Raw genomic sequence first — 15618 nt, forward strand, 5'->3', positions numbered from 1 at the left:
TGTTTTTCCTACATTTTTCTCCTACGTTCCCTCTCAGATTTTCGTGCAGTTGGCTGTTTTTCTGCTGTGGACGGCAGTTTTCCTTTGGATCCTCTTGGTTTTGGTGTGAAACACTTGGAAATCCAAGTGTTTCCTATCATAATGCTCACTAAATCAGCCGGCTCTTCCTCCTAATCTCCATTACTCCCAAATTCTGATTTGGAAATTCTCAAACTTTCAATCTAGCCGCCCCTCCTTAATTCCCTTCACGGTATCTTCAAACTTGCTGGTTTCCTGCTTACTGTATCTCTATTCCAACAATTGTACATTGCTGTTTTGTACCCAGTGCATTCCCCAAATTGAAGTCCAAAGATTCCAACGTCAAACAGCACCAAGTTCAAGTTCTCCTGATTGCTGTTTAGTGCTGTCCAGAATTTTCTGAAGCATTAAAACTGCTGACCAGCAGTCTTGGTGAGCTCTCCCTTTGCCGACCTGCTGCCCACACATCCAGGTGGCTGCCCAACAGCATCCTGAAGAATTCCAGTGAGGGAAACTTGAATTCCTGCCGCCTAAAACCTTCAAACTGCTGGCTGCTCTCCTACAACCTGCTGTCCACTGATTCTACAAATCTCCTAGCACCATACCTTCATCCGGAAGGGTCCAATTGATGTCCAGAATTTGTCCAGATCAAAAACTGCTGCTATCTTGAAGATCCGTACCTTGTCTTGGCTAATCGGTGGTACGAGGAAGCTCATGGTGGCTGTCTAAGTCATCCCCAACTCTCAAATGATCCTGCCGGAGTGCGTATTTCTCTTGTCTTTGGGTAAACTCAACATCCGATTCGCTATCTTCATAGGTACATCCTTGATTGTGGTTATTATTATAGTCATGAAGATAATGTTAATACTTCTCCGCTAAAACCTAGTAATATAAGAGTTGTGTGAGGGATCTTTTATAGACTAATCTTATTGTTAGTATTGGAATTTACTGTTGGAACAATCCATGTATGCAAAGTAAGATTTATTTGACTATTTAATGATCTCAACCTCTATGCATGTCAGATAAAAACCTAAGCTAGGTACCACTTTAATATTTATATTATCGTTCAATTCCGCATAAGATCTTGCTTATTATTGCCTCTAAATCTAAACGTGCAAACTTCATTAAGAAAATCATTTTCGCATGGGAATGTTTCACATCACATGTATAAGTTACTTCATATGCTCACCAAGTTATAAATAAAGTGAATGAGCAAGCAGGTGATTTTCAAAGCATATTCTGATATAGAAGTAAAATTACTTTCTGAAAAGACAAGAGAAGTGGAGCCAAACAAAACCTTAGAGCTTAGACATAAAAGGGTTTGGTGATGTGAGCCAACATTTGAAGGGAAATCTTAGCCAAAAATAGGCATAAAATTCCCTCTTATGGACCATTTTCTTCTAGAAATGTTTGTGTATAGCACCTTATCATTGTCAATGAAATGCAATTCAATATTTTGAAGACAGTTGAACTGCTTGCAACAATATATGTCTAGTTGTGAAGCCTAATTTTTATCTTACACATAAAAGATGGAAGAGGGGTGGGGCGCCACCTTCCGAGAGTTTAGAGGCTCTGCCCTTGAAAGGTATTTAGCATTTGTGAGTTATTTTATTAAGGATGTTTCAAGAATGTTATCATTATTCAATAGCCCTAGATATTTCCTTATAAATAGAAAGGTGTCATCTTATATTTATATTTCAATAGGCCTTGAAAGGTGTTTAGCATTTGTGAGTTATTTTATTAAAGATGTTTCAAAAATGTTATCATATTTCAATAGTCCTAGATATTTCCTTAAAAATAGAAGGTGGCATCTTATATTTATATCAAAAAATGATGTATTTTTTTAGTCATATCATATTAAAATTTACAACAACTGCTATAAGAGATGGCCATCAATTTGAATCTCTATAAAATGTGTTTTTTGGCACTCATCTTCTTTTCTTTTCTTTTTTTTTTTTTTTTTTTTTACCTCTTGGTGTTTACTTTAGGTTTCACCTGTTTACCAACAATGCATATGCCAAGCGTGAAGTCATTAGTCTAATATGGGATCATGACCTTTTTTTTTCTTTTTTTCTTTTTTTCTTTTTTTCTTCTTATTTCTTATGCATGATCAAGAAAACCTATGCAAGCAAATTGCACTAACTAGCACTTTATCCTTTTTTTGAGTGTCAGCAAAAAAAATCACTACAACTAGTTTGACAATAAAAAATATGTTAAAAAGCTTCATAGACTCATAGAAAATTCTGAAAAAGGCCATAACTAATGCATAAGAGTATTGCAAATACAAGATTTCATGAAGGGTCCAAGCACAAAAAAAAAGAAAAAATATTTAAATTGCATTTTAGGATACACAGTTTTGATAACTCCTTAACAAATAAAAAGAAAATAAAAACACATGCAAATTCTACCATACTATAAATTTGCCGAGTTAAGAGAAAATGGTTAATGTTCTAAGTTCACCTTATACCTTATCCAAAGAAAAGGTATAATGATTCCAAAGATGAGTGCAAAGCCAGGCCCCACCCATTGGCCAAACCGCCCAAACCGGATCACCTTCATCAGGTGATGTTTTTGCCCATACATCAGAGACTTGATGTGCAACCCAACCACTAGCCTCATAATTAACCTGCAAAATGAAGCTTAATTTTGCAAAAGTAAAGAAGAATGAATTCTACACAGCAAAAATATAAACACTAAGTACATTCTGAAAAAATAGTTATCTACTAATTTCATCTAAAAATAAGTTTGATGTGTTCACTTCCAAAGAAACTAGGCTCCTCAAGTTTGTGATAATACATACCATCTAAACCCATTTCATCTTTTTCGAATAGATCATTTAGTTGACATTTAATCTGGGATGTACCAACACTCCAAAAATTAAAGTCATGCGTTGTCCAACAATTATCAAATACAGATATGTGCTCTACATGACACCGAAATGTGTTAGACACCGAAATTTATAAAAAAAAAATAACATGTAAATCAGACATTGTAACAGTCCAAACTTTTAACTATAGAAATATTGTCCTCTTTGGTCTTAAGAGCCTCACAGTTTTGTATTGTTTGTATAAATTCCCAGTATGTCACCCATCCCAAAATTGCTCTGGGATGAGCACGCTTAACTGTGGAGTTTTTTACGAAAATTCCAGCCATTACATCAAAAGATGCCTTGATTTTTAAGAGTTTACCTTTCATTTACTTAAGGGGTTTCACAATCTCACCCACTTTAGTAACTGACGTCCTCGTCAGCATCTTAATTTCAGAATCATCCACCAGGAAAATAGGATTCTAGAGGCGGCCCCTACAAGTTTAAGTGGTGGCTTACATCATATAGTACTTTGTCTCATATAGGGTTCAAGAGGTGGCTCTCATGGCGTAGCACTATTTCCCATCTTTAGGCTGGTGTACCAAACTCTTAACTATCGAGATATTGTCTGCTTTGACTAAAGAGCCTCACAGTTTTATCCTGTTGGAGTAACTTCTTAGTAGGTCACTCATCCCAAAATTGCTCTGGGACGAACACGCTTAACTACGGAGTTTCTTACGAAAATTTCAGTCATTACACCAAAAGGTGCTTCGATGTTTAAGAGTTTAACTTCATTTACTTAAGGGGTTTCACACATTGCAGGTACATGAAAGGAAAATTAAATATTTTTTACATTTAAAAATTGATATTAATTTAACTCTTTAAAATAAAAAAGGACAATACAATTTATATTATTACTCATTTTTAGAGTGATTAAAAATTATTTGTTGAACATTTTAATATTTAAGTTTTTTTTTTTATTTATAGTTTATTGGTTATTATGTTGACATATTTTATAATTAATGGCACATAATTTACTTATATTGAGAGTAGTACTGCTAAGCAAACAGAACAGGAGCACCTTAAACTCATATTAACTTGCATTGTAAATACAGCATCAACCTAGGAAAAAACTTTAACATCCACCCAATATCAATTTTACAATTAGAGATTTTTTGAAGCAAGTGTTGCTAACTATGATAAGATAAACTACAAAACATGAAATGTAACAGAATTTTAGCAAAGAATGCATGTGTATCTTACTTTTGCTGTTTTAGCTCCATTCACTGCAAGAGATGCTATGTAGTCAAACAGTGGTTGTTGGCATTCACTAAGATTGCAAGAAAGAGATGGCCAATAGTTCATTTGCAGATTGATATTAAAGTGAGGAGCTGCACTGGAGGGAAAGAAAAAACAACATAAGTTTTTTATGGATTTAACTAGGCATAACAAAAACAAGAGCATAACACACAAGTTAGGAGCATTTGCAATAAATATCTTCAGATGCAATTAAGCAAAAAAATCTTAAGAAAAAAAATAAGAATAAAATCAATACGAAATTGCATGAACAAGGCATCAAAATAATTGTCATTTTGTTTTTGCATGAATGATCATTAGCTTGAAAATAGTGTCTGTTTGATGCTATTACCATTCATTTTACAACTTTCTCATTTTTTTGTCTTTTATCTAAGTATACATTTTAAGTTTTAGACAATTTTCCAATGTCATGAACCACTAGAGAAATTATATCAATGAGGTAAGAGACCTGATGATTCTATAGCTGGCAACAACCATAGAAGGGTAACACCATAGAAAGATTCAAGGTTGTCTTGGCGGCCTCGTCGGACTAGTACCTACTTCGTCGGGCATGATCCAAAAGTTGACAGTACAAATAAGCTCCTGACACAAATGACCTGATGGAGCTAGCTACCCGACTTATATCTGACTGGCCTTAAGCTAGCAAGTCAACACATCCGACAGGAAGGTTGCATTGCCCATATAGGTTGGCATTCTGAATTTGACTTGGGGTTCGTTGACGCCCCAAAGCCACCAAGTCATGATTGTTCTACAACTCACTTTATGCATGAAATGTGTCTTGAGTGCATTCTAACACATCAATCATAGTTAGCAGGGTATGTGAACAAAGTAAGCTGCATTGGGAAAAGTTGGCACATCGTGTTAGAAGCCATTAGGAAAAGGAATTGAATTGGTAGACACTACAAGTAAAGTAGATTGGACAGATTGAAGTCACCGCCAAAATTTATTATGTGAAAAACAACATAAATTATACAAATCAAAAATCACACAACAAACAACACAAAGAACACGGCGATTTACGTGGTTTGGAAAAGATACATACGTCCATGGGGAGGAGATGATAATTTCACTATATTAGAGAATAATAAAGATTACAATAGGCTCTCAAGCTCTCTCTTACCAGGATACAGCAGCCCATAAGCCCTTTAAAAAAATTTGAGACAAAACAATTTAGGAAAAACTTCTTAATCTAATCCTCAATCAAATTACATAATTAAGGAAAAAATAGCTCCCGAATTAATTACAATAATAAGACATTAAAACATTCCAAATTAAAGCTTATTTAGATTTGGAAAATAATTCTAAATCAGCAATCTCCATTTCATCTTTCACTTCAAAAAGTGAAAGAGAACAAACCAATCTTCAATATCAAAACGAATGCACACAGATGGTTGCCTATGTACCCCCCTTCTAAGGAATCAAGCCAAGCTTAGTTCTTCAAATAAATGGACAATCAGTCATGAGTCTTGCATCACTGCTGTGGTGACTGCATCTATAAGCCTGCCATCAATTGTACCCTTCAGATATCTCAAGATACTCTTCACAACTTGTCAATGACTCTTTCATATATCACATATGAACTTGCTCACAAAATCAACTGCTTGTGCAATGTTTGGATCGAGCTGCTCCAAAATTAGACCATATTGTGCTACAAGTGCCAAGTAACCACGATTTGAGTGATACTTAATTACTGGGGAGAACACCTTATCTTAAGCAATCCCTTCCCATTGTGCAAAATCCTTTTCCATCAACCAGATTTATACTATATATTGGCTCCAAGAGATCCTTCATTTCCACGCATCCATTGCACCCAATGACTTTTCTTCCTAGAGGAAGCTTCACCATCCTCTAAGTAGCATCATTCTGAAGAGACCCCATCTCTTCATCCATAGCCCTCTTCTAAAGATCACTAACAGGATTGTCCATTGCTTTCTTATAGTGACTAGGAACTTAAGCCTACATGACTGAAAGTGCAAATGCAATGTGATCATTCAACCAAGCTGATTTTGGGACAATCTGGCACCTAGACCTGTTCTTCGTAATAGATTACTGAGTAGGAATCCCATCCTCAATATCATCTTCTACCTCCTGATATGCAACTGAATCAAGTACGTTGGTAGAAATGACCTATCTCTGTGAAGCAAATGGAGTTGCATTAAACTCCAACTTTTACAGTGCATATGTGATCCCAATAGAACTTTCCACCTGCTTTGAGTCTTGAGGCTTCAACATGCTTGCCTCATCAAAATTAACATCCTTGCCAATGACAATCTTCTTCTCTATCGGATCATATAGTTTGAAGCCATTGACTCCACGCCTGAAGCCAATAAAGATCGTCTTATTTGCCTGCAGTTTCAATTTATTGTTTTGAACATGATAGTAAGCTGGACACTCAAACAGTCTTAACGCTCATAATCTCTAGCAGAATCTCCTGACCACATCTACTTTGGGGTCTTCTTTCAGATAGTTGTAGAAGATAGACAGTTCACCAAGTGACAGGCATAATTTATTGCCTCAGCCCAATAGACTCTATCCAACCCAGCATTGGATAACATACACCGAACTTTTTCCACCAAAGTGTCGTTCATCCTCTCTGCCACCCCGTTCTGCTGCAATATTGCTCTAATAGTGAAGTGGGTGTTGAAACTCAGATCTCTGGCACTCCTACAATAATGCATCCAAAGTGCATTCGCCCACATTGTCTGATCTGATACACCGGATCATTTTTTCAGTCTTAAGTCTCAATTCACTTCCAAACATATCAGGAGAAAACATCAATAAAAGAGACAAAGTATCGTCGCCCGCAGAATGATGTTGTCTTTTTCGGGCCCCAAACATGTGTGTGAATATATTCCAAGCTATTCTTTGTATTGTTGATGACAGTACTAAAATGATACACGTGTCTTCTGGTCAAACACACAATGTTCACAAAGATCAAGCTTGTAGGTGTTTGCTCCTTTAATCAATCCTTGCTTCACCAAATCCATAAGAAAAGCCTCTTTAGCATGAGCTAGCCATATATGCTACAATACAGTGACATCAAAAGAATCATCGATAATAACAATCATTCCAATCAATCACAGTTCTTTCCTGAAGGTGGTAAAGGTTGTGGTGATGAACTCCTTTAAGATAAACGAAAGCTCCATAATATATCTTCAGAAATTTTGTCTCAATAACTATCTTGTAGCCCTTGATCTCTAAAAGCCCAATAGATAGGAAATTCTTCCTGATATCAGGAACAAGCCTCACATCAGTCAGCTCTTTCACAGTACCATCATGCATTCTAATGAAGGTGCTCCCTACACCAACTGTAGGATAGACCTAATAATTTCTCATAGTCACAACACTACTGTCATGCTCCTTGTTGGTACCAAACAACTCTTTAGTGTGAAAAATGTGATAGGTAGCGCCAGTATCCAGAATTCAGCATAAATCATCTTAATATAAACTCTGAGAAACTACATATAGTGATACATCTGAATCTTCTTCACGCTCTTCCACGCTAAAGTTAGCCTCAGTGAAAACTCCATTTCTATTCTCCTTCAATTTCGGACAATCTTTCTTCTAATAATCAGTCTATAAGTAGAAAACATGTTGATTGTTCCCAAGATTGCACCCATGAGACTTGTTTTGCTTGCTGCCACCCAATTTATTTTTCTATTTTTTAAATCTTCCTTGTTGGAGTGAGAGAGCCTCAGCTGAATCCATCTTTGCAGACTCCTTGTCCTGACGCCGGAACTCGTGATTTAGCAATGCAGGAGTCACCTCACCATAATTCAAGACCTTCCCATAAATGAGTGTCATCGTGAAGTTTTAGTACTCATTCGGGAGAAAATTCAATAGGAATGCCTTGTCTTCATCTCCAACTTCCTCATTCAAATTCACAAGATCTGTCAACACCTCTATGAAGTCATTCAAATGCTCATCAATTGTAATCTCATGCCTTATATGAAACCTATAGAGTTGCTGCTTCATATGAAGACGATTCTTCATGCTCTTTGTCAGATACTTGTTCTCCAAAGCCATCCACAGCTTCACAGCATAAGTCTCCATCATCACCCCAACTTGATCTCCTAAGATAGACAATTTCTAATCAAGTCACAAGCACTTTGGTTCATCTTGAGTCAATCTCTCTCAGACATCTCTTCAGGACGTTCATCGCCATTATGAATATACTCCAGATTCAAAGAGCACAGCACATCCATCACCTCACATTGCCACATGCCAAAATTTTATTTGCCGTCAATTTTTGTCAAGTCATTTTTGACGAGATGTGTAATCACCAGATGAATCGATGTCTTCATCGACGAGGTGGATGTATCTGTGGCTCTACCGGATCTCATAACCTCCACCAAACTGCAACCTCTTTATGATGACGGAATTGCACCAATCCGACTCAGCAATCAATCAAGCCAATGCATCTGATTCGTTTGAAGGTTGCTACAAGCCCGGTCGAACCACACTGACAGGAAATCTTCCCGTTCGTCGTCACCGAAAATCATCGAAATCTAGCTCTGATACCAATTGTTATGCAAACAATCACAACGAAAATAAAAAATCAGAAATCACACAACACAATCAATCACAAATAAAACGATGATTTACGTTATTTAGCGAAGATGCCTACGTCTACGGGAGGGGATGATGATTTCACCATATTGAATAATAATAGGAAATTACAATAACTCTCAAGCTTCCTCTCCTCTTATACATCCAATACAATAGCCCTCAAGCCCTATTTAAAATTTGAAATAAACACAATAAAGGAAGCCTAATTAATAAGAAATTCAATCATGTCATAATTAGATCTCCTAATAAATGTTTTCCTAATCAATACATAAATCAAATTTCCTAATTAATGCAATAATTAGATCCCTAATTAATACATCAATCAAATCTCCAATCAAATCAACTTAATTAGGAAAATAATCAACTCCGTAATCAAATAAATAATGAGTCATTAAAGTTTTCCAAAATAAAGCTTACTTATATTTGAAAATAATTCAAAATCAACAAAATAGGCAAGCATCTTTTAAGCAAATCATAACCAAGTCTTTCACCAAGTTATGATCATTCCTAAAAAAAGAAAAACAAGCCCACTAGCAACTTGAGAAAGACAGCCAAAATAAAATGTAAACTATGTAAAAACGGCCAAATGTTGGACCACATATAACAAATGTCTGGAAGAAATAACCAGAAACTTAAAACACCATAAATCAAAATCAAGAAATACATTTCTATGCTGCAAATAGTAATGTATGTTCAGAACATACTCCCATGGAGGTTCAAGATCTTTGTTCCATATTCCTTGCAAATTAGAAACCTGGGTTCCAGGCCTTGAGCTAGAGATAAGCAAATAGCGCCCATAATGAAACAAAAGTTCTACCAAAGAAGGATCCTCATCAAGTTTAAAAGAATTCACTCTTTCTGCAGTTGACACAAGAACATTGCCATTCAAACAATCATGTTTCAATGATTTCAGTTTCCTCCTTGCATAGAGATTATCATCACAAGCAGTATTATGCTTAATATGAATTAGATTCATTTTTTTTATGCTATCAGAACCGTTGGACAGCTGCAATTCAACCCGATGAAAAAGATTCAGGTAATCATCCAAATGATATGCCAATAACTGAGAGAAGGACAAATTTTGTATGGAATTTGCAGTGTTCAGTGATTCGGATGTTGGATCTCGCTTAGAATCCGCTGGATTTATGAATGGTCCTTCAAATGATGATGATGCAGCTAGAAGCAAGACAGCCCAGTCTGCACCATCAATTTTTAGCTTCCTGTCTTCCACAACTTGCACCACAGCATTATTACCAGCTATCTGAACATCAAGTACTGCGGCGAATTGAATTCCGTCGGAATTTTTGGACAATTCAACTTTAGGCGGCCTTCTTTTTGGAGGGCAGTTACCTTCCATGATTATACGGTTTGCAGAATTAGCAACCGAGTGATGGTGTAATTTACTGTCTAAATATACAATAAATGAGATAGAAGCTGTTTTGGTAGAAGAGAGTTTTGTCACAACCACCTGATGTGGATTTGATGAGAAATGCTCTCTTGTGAATTCTACATCCCCTAAATTGTACTTGATCTTAACAGTTGCAGTTGACAAATCAAGTTCTCTCACATAAGAAGTATAGGTCAAATGAGAATCATCAAATTCAAGGTTGATATTTCCAAGAGGTTGATAAGCCTGCAGTCACAGAAGATGCAATTAGGAGTGATCACTTTTGAAAACATATATGATTTATGAGAGATTTTTTTTCGAACTTATGTGCCAAGTGCTAATATAAGAAAATCTAAGAATCAAAATAATTTGAAATAATTAACTTTTTCACCTTTTTTTTGTGCCTGCCTTTATTATATTCCATCATGTAACAGGACTAAAACTAAATCTAAAACAATTTCAACCACTACAACATGTATATAAACCAACAAAATGAAGTCAACTAAACGAGAGATTATTATGTGCAGACACCAAACCATTGAAGGCTAATAAGAGCATGCAACGTCACCTGGTACACAGCCGCGGTACACAGTAAAAATATGACGTGACACGCTCGACGCCAGACGGCGTCCAGTGTTCACACAGAATAATTTTTCCAACTAAACAGCCTAGAGGGAGCATACTTCCAACATGGTATATAAAATTAAAAAATAAAATAAAATTTTCTTGGGCCTTCATTGAGGACCTCAAAAGTTTCAATAATCTAATGGTTGATTCCTTCTGGAAGCAAGATCCTAGTACGAGTAAGGTCTCATTTGGTTCTTTGAAATTAGATAAAATATTATGAAAAATAAGGATTTACTCAGCAAACAGCTTCAAAATCTCTAAAATTTGAAGATTTCATTTTGACACTCAAATTTCCTAAAACATATTTATCATCCACAAGCAACCAGATGAACCCTAAATATATTCAGTACACTGTCAAATTGCAGAAAGAGACATACGGCATACGTGATACATCCAATTAATTGGAACCTGAGGATGCATAGTTAATCAGGCCCTTTATCTTTCAGGGTTTCAACCTTCGTTTCCAATGGTTAATAGACTGTTGATGATCATGCTTCAATTCATAATCACACTAAGCAGACATTGCAATGCAATACACAACAAGAAGCAAAGAAGAACCAAATGACAGAAGATAGCTGGGAGCTCTACTAACCTACTAATTTCTAACAATTTGCACCTAGCTGCTCTCCTCCTTCCTTCCAAAAGGGAGAGAAAAACACACACACGCAGAGGGAGAACATCACCTACCTCAGGTGGGTGATCTGACAATCCAAAAGCAGCTGCGGTGGCTTCAGCATACTGCCCATCATCAACAAGCTTCCTGACCTTAGAAAGAACACTAGGTGCATCAGGATTCGTGTAATCACCAGGCACACCAGTCCACAGAGTATCATCTACACCAGAAGAGGATAAGTTTCAGGAAAATAGAGGAATCTGGATGAAGAAAGAAGCACTTACGATTGAGCTGGAGAGTCTCATTGGGTACGTTGCCCCAAACCATGGCGCCGAGTCGACCGTTGCCGATAGGAGCGGCGTCGGTCCAATGCTTCGCCGGCTCCGTGAAGACCAGCTTGAGAGGCCGCGACGGCTCGTCGTCCTCGTTGTCGCCATTGCCCCAAAACTCTGAGTCCGCCTCTGTCGGTGGCCTAACCCACACCCATTCTCCCTCTTCTTCTGGCTCCATGCGTAGCTGGACAGAGCAGCAACCGAGAGAGAGAGAGACAGAGATACAGATAGATAGAGAAGATAAGAAGAGACAGTGTAGCGACTGCTGGGAAGCGTCTCTGCAGAGCCAAACGGTTCGTTACTTAGGTACAAAATATTGTATAGAAATAGAATTACTGATTTTTTTTTTAAATAGAATTACTGATAATAGCTACATAAATCACTTTTAAAAAGAATTTTATTTTACGAAATTATAAATTATAGCACGAGTTTTAAGAAAAAAAAAAACAAGACGCATAATCACCTAAGGGCTACGGCATAAATTTCAATGTTATTATTTTTAAATTTTCTTTATATATTTTAATATAAAATGAAAATAAATTTGAATATATATATATATATATATATGCTAGAAAATTATTTTAGAAAGTAAGAAAAAAGCTGTCCTAAATGAAGCCTAATAGAAGTAGCGGGCAATAGGTTTAAAACTTAGCGAGCATTAGAATTTTTTTTTTTTTAACATTTATGTCAATTAAGACAAATATATAAACACATCATATATGTAAAACTCGAATTCAATATCTCTTAGTTGGTAGTTGATAGTCAAAACTCATAATCAACAGATTAAGACTTTGTTTGGGACAGCTTTTTTATTGCTTCTTAAAGCAGCTTTTTAGTATAAAAATTAAATTTTATACTAAAAAAATTGCTTTAAGAAGCAATAAGAAAGCCGTCCCAAACAAACCTTAAGGAGAGACGCATAATGAAAATACGAATAAGTTGGGTACTTTAAAAACCAATTTTGATTTATTTTAAATATATAAATAATATAAAAAAATAAATCAAATAACTATCAAATATATTTAGTTCATTAAATTGGTATTGACTGATAAAATTGATGATGTTTTAATAATTTTATATTTTAATATATATATTTATTTATTTGTTTGTTTATTTGTTTATTTATTTTGAAAAAACGGCTCATGCTAATCACGTGACGGAGAGACCACTGCCAGACGTGACCGGGACAATAACAGAGCTTGTACGGATCGATAATTTGTCGCATTCGTTCGCCCGAGTCATTTAGATTCGCGCTCGCGATTACGAAAAAGGTTGAAGCTTAATTATTTATTATTTATAGTGACGTGTTTGATATCTATTGGAGCAGGTTGCTGAGCTTTTTCGAGGAAAGTCGGCCCGAATCAGTGGGATTTAATCCGAGATCTTTTTGTCGGCGCATGTCTGCCCATTTTTTAAGTAAGCTTGTTTATTAAGGGATTTTCTTAATGTGATACCTACAAATTTTATATTTATAGTAATATTTATTAGGGGCTGTTTGGTTTGATTATTTTAGGTTGTAAAGTATTTTTTTTTTTTTTTGGGGGGAAATTATGGGCTTAGCCCTTTCCATTCACTAAATAATAGTTACAGGTGAGAAAGAAAAAAACAGTAAAGGAAAAGCATGACCCAACGGCCAAAAAATTAAAGAGGGAAATGACAAAACCCCTCAACAACAAATACAGGAAAGTCAGTAGCTAAAGTAATAACAAAAATGTAAACATAATAAAACCCAAAAATCGGTTTGGAGACTACAATCCAGGGGCTCAGGAATTGCCTCTCTCTCAGCCTGGTTGCAAATATTAGGGCCTTGCCATCCTAGGGGAAAATGGCAACCCAATCATCATTGCCCACTCCAGCTATATAAACGACAGCAGACCGGAAGAGCAGAAATAAAAACCCAGAAGGAAAGAGCACGTATACCATTATAAGCTCAAAATACCCAGCAGGAGTTACAGAATTTCCATCAAATAACCGGAAGAGATGAGAACAGCCCCAGAATAAGCAATAGAGCACGTAATCCATACCGAACTCTATATACCCAGCATGTATTACAGAATTTCCATCAGGTGATGCCCACTTTTCCACTTTAAAATTTTTGATAAAACAACAGTTCTGATTCTATTAGCTAAGCAAGTAGATGAAGAAGAACCATTCCCAAATTTTCTCTCATTTCTTTCCCTCCAGATGTGATAAACCGAACAACAGACAAGCAAATAATATAATTCCTTGTCTCTAGTATGAGTCTCACCAATGTATTCAAAGGTTTGCAAAATATTTGGTCTTAACAATAAAAATCCCAGATTTCTCATCAGATTGGAGAGAATAGAGAAAGAGTAGTCACATTCAAAGAAGAGGTGGCTAATGGTTTCATTGCAGTTGTGACAAAGGGTGCAAGCAGCATTTACATTAATACCTTTCTTAATAAGAGAATCAGCTGTTTTAAGCCCCCCCCCCCCCCCCCCCCCCCCTAGCTCTACCCCCCCCATTATCGCCATCCAGCAAAAAGAAGAGAATCTAATGACATGTCGCTTATGCCATACAAAATTTCACCAGTTAACAATCCCATTGTCTCGATAGAAAAACTCCCTGAAATCTTTATGCTTGCATTTCTTACCAGAACCCCAAAACAGATTGTTATGTGTACCCGAAGCAATTATAATATCAGATAAAGCATTGTGTACAATCCTTATACCAATGGAAATTACCTTTAGCTACAATGGTCCCAATATAAAGAAAGCATATGAATAAATTCCACCTTATCTTTGAGGCAACAATCCTTATACCAATGGTCCCAATATAAAGAAATTTTAGAAGAGGCAGATACAATAAAATGGAAATTACCTTTAGCTACACTAGCATCTCTACACAGCTTTTTCCAGAAACTATAAGCCTTTGAAACTGGCTCCTTCCAGGGAGAAATATAAGTATGCAATAACCAAATACTCAAAGGGCAATGAGTATTAAAAATTCTAATAATGAGAGAGCAATTAAAACTAAACTGAATAGAATTAAGCGACGGCAATCCAATTCCTCCCATCTTTTTAGGTTTGCAAGTGTTCCTCCACGCAATTAAGTGCATTTTCTTAGCATTTGTATCACCAAAATAAAGGAATTTAGCTCTTAACCTCTCAATTTGCTTAATGATAGAATTTGGTATAATGCCCCCACGAATCCAGTAAGCTATCGTGTTCCAAATGGTATACCTGAGAAATTGTAGCCTACCAGCGAATGATAGAGCCTTAGCCTTCCAACCTGAAAGCTTAGCAATAACACATTCTATAAGTTTTGCAAAACTAGCAAGCTTAGGATTATAAGGAGACAGAGGAAGCCCAAGATAGTTCATGCTAGATGAAGCAGTAGCAATGTTTAGAGAAGAGCAGATTCTATCAGCAATGGCACATCTGGATGGAAGTAATATAGAGCTTTTCTCATAGTTTATATGAAGACCCGAAGCATAAGAGAATACATTGAGAATTTGAGTCAGATTATAGCAGTTATTAAGATCTGCTTTCCCAAAGAGTATCAAGTCATCTGCATACATAAGATGAGACAACCTATACTCCCCAATCATAAAGGCATCAAAACTGTTTTCATGAATATTACAATCCAGCAAGCATGAAAGAGCATCCATCACAATACTAAACAGATACGGACTAAGAGGGCATCCCTGTCTGAGGCCCGAATTTGAAGCAAAGAAACCATCTAATGCACCATCAATGCAAAGCGAAAACCACACATCGGAAATACAAGCATCTATCCAATCCACAAACAATTTAGGGAACCCTTTTTGCAACATTCTAGCAATAAGAAACCTTCTAGATACACTATCAAAGGCTTTTTTAATATCCAGCTTAATACACATTAGCTGGAAATTAGAGGATTTCCTAGAATATTGAAGAATTTCATTAGCAAGAAGTATATTATCAGTGGAAATTTTATTTTTTATGAA

General features: G+C 36.2%; 1 protein-coding gene across 1 annotated transcript in view; it reads right to left on the reverse strand.

Annotated features, from left to right (window-relative positions):
* Positions 1 to 11940, reverse strand: part of LOC110103514 (alpha-L-fucosidase 2) — a gene marked incomplete in the record, with an annotated part of 14864 nt that extends 2924 nt beyond the window's left edge. Inside the window, 5 exon segments of the mRNA XM_020832261.2 lie at positions 2486 to 2644; positions 4088 to 4220; positions 9415 to 10343; positions 11412 to 11557; positions 11622 to 11940. Coding sequence (XP_020687920.1) covers positions 2486 to 2644; positions 4088 to 4220; positions 9415 to 10343; positions 11412 to 11557; positions 11622 to 11847 — 1593 coding nt within the window.
* Positions 11941 to 15618: the final 3678 nt, after the last annotated feature.

Source organism: Dendrobium catenatum, unplaced genomic scaffold, assembly GCF_001605985.2.
Source record: "Dendrobium catenatum unplaced genomic scaffold, ASM160598v2 original_scaffold_254917, whole genome shotgun sequence".
Taxonomy (NCBI): domain Eukaryota; kingdom Viridiplantae; phylum Streptophyta; class Magnoliopsida; order Asparagales; family Orchidaceae; genus Dendrobium; species Dendrobium catenatum.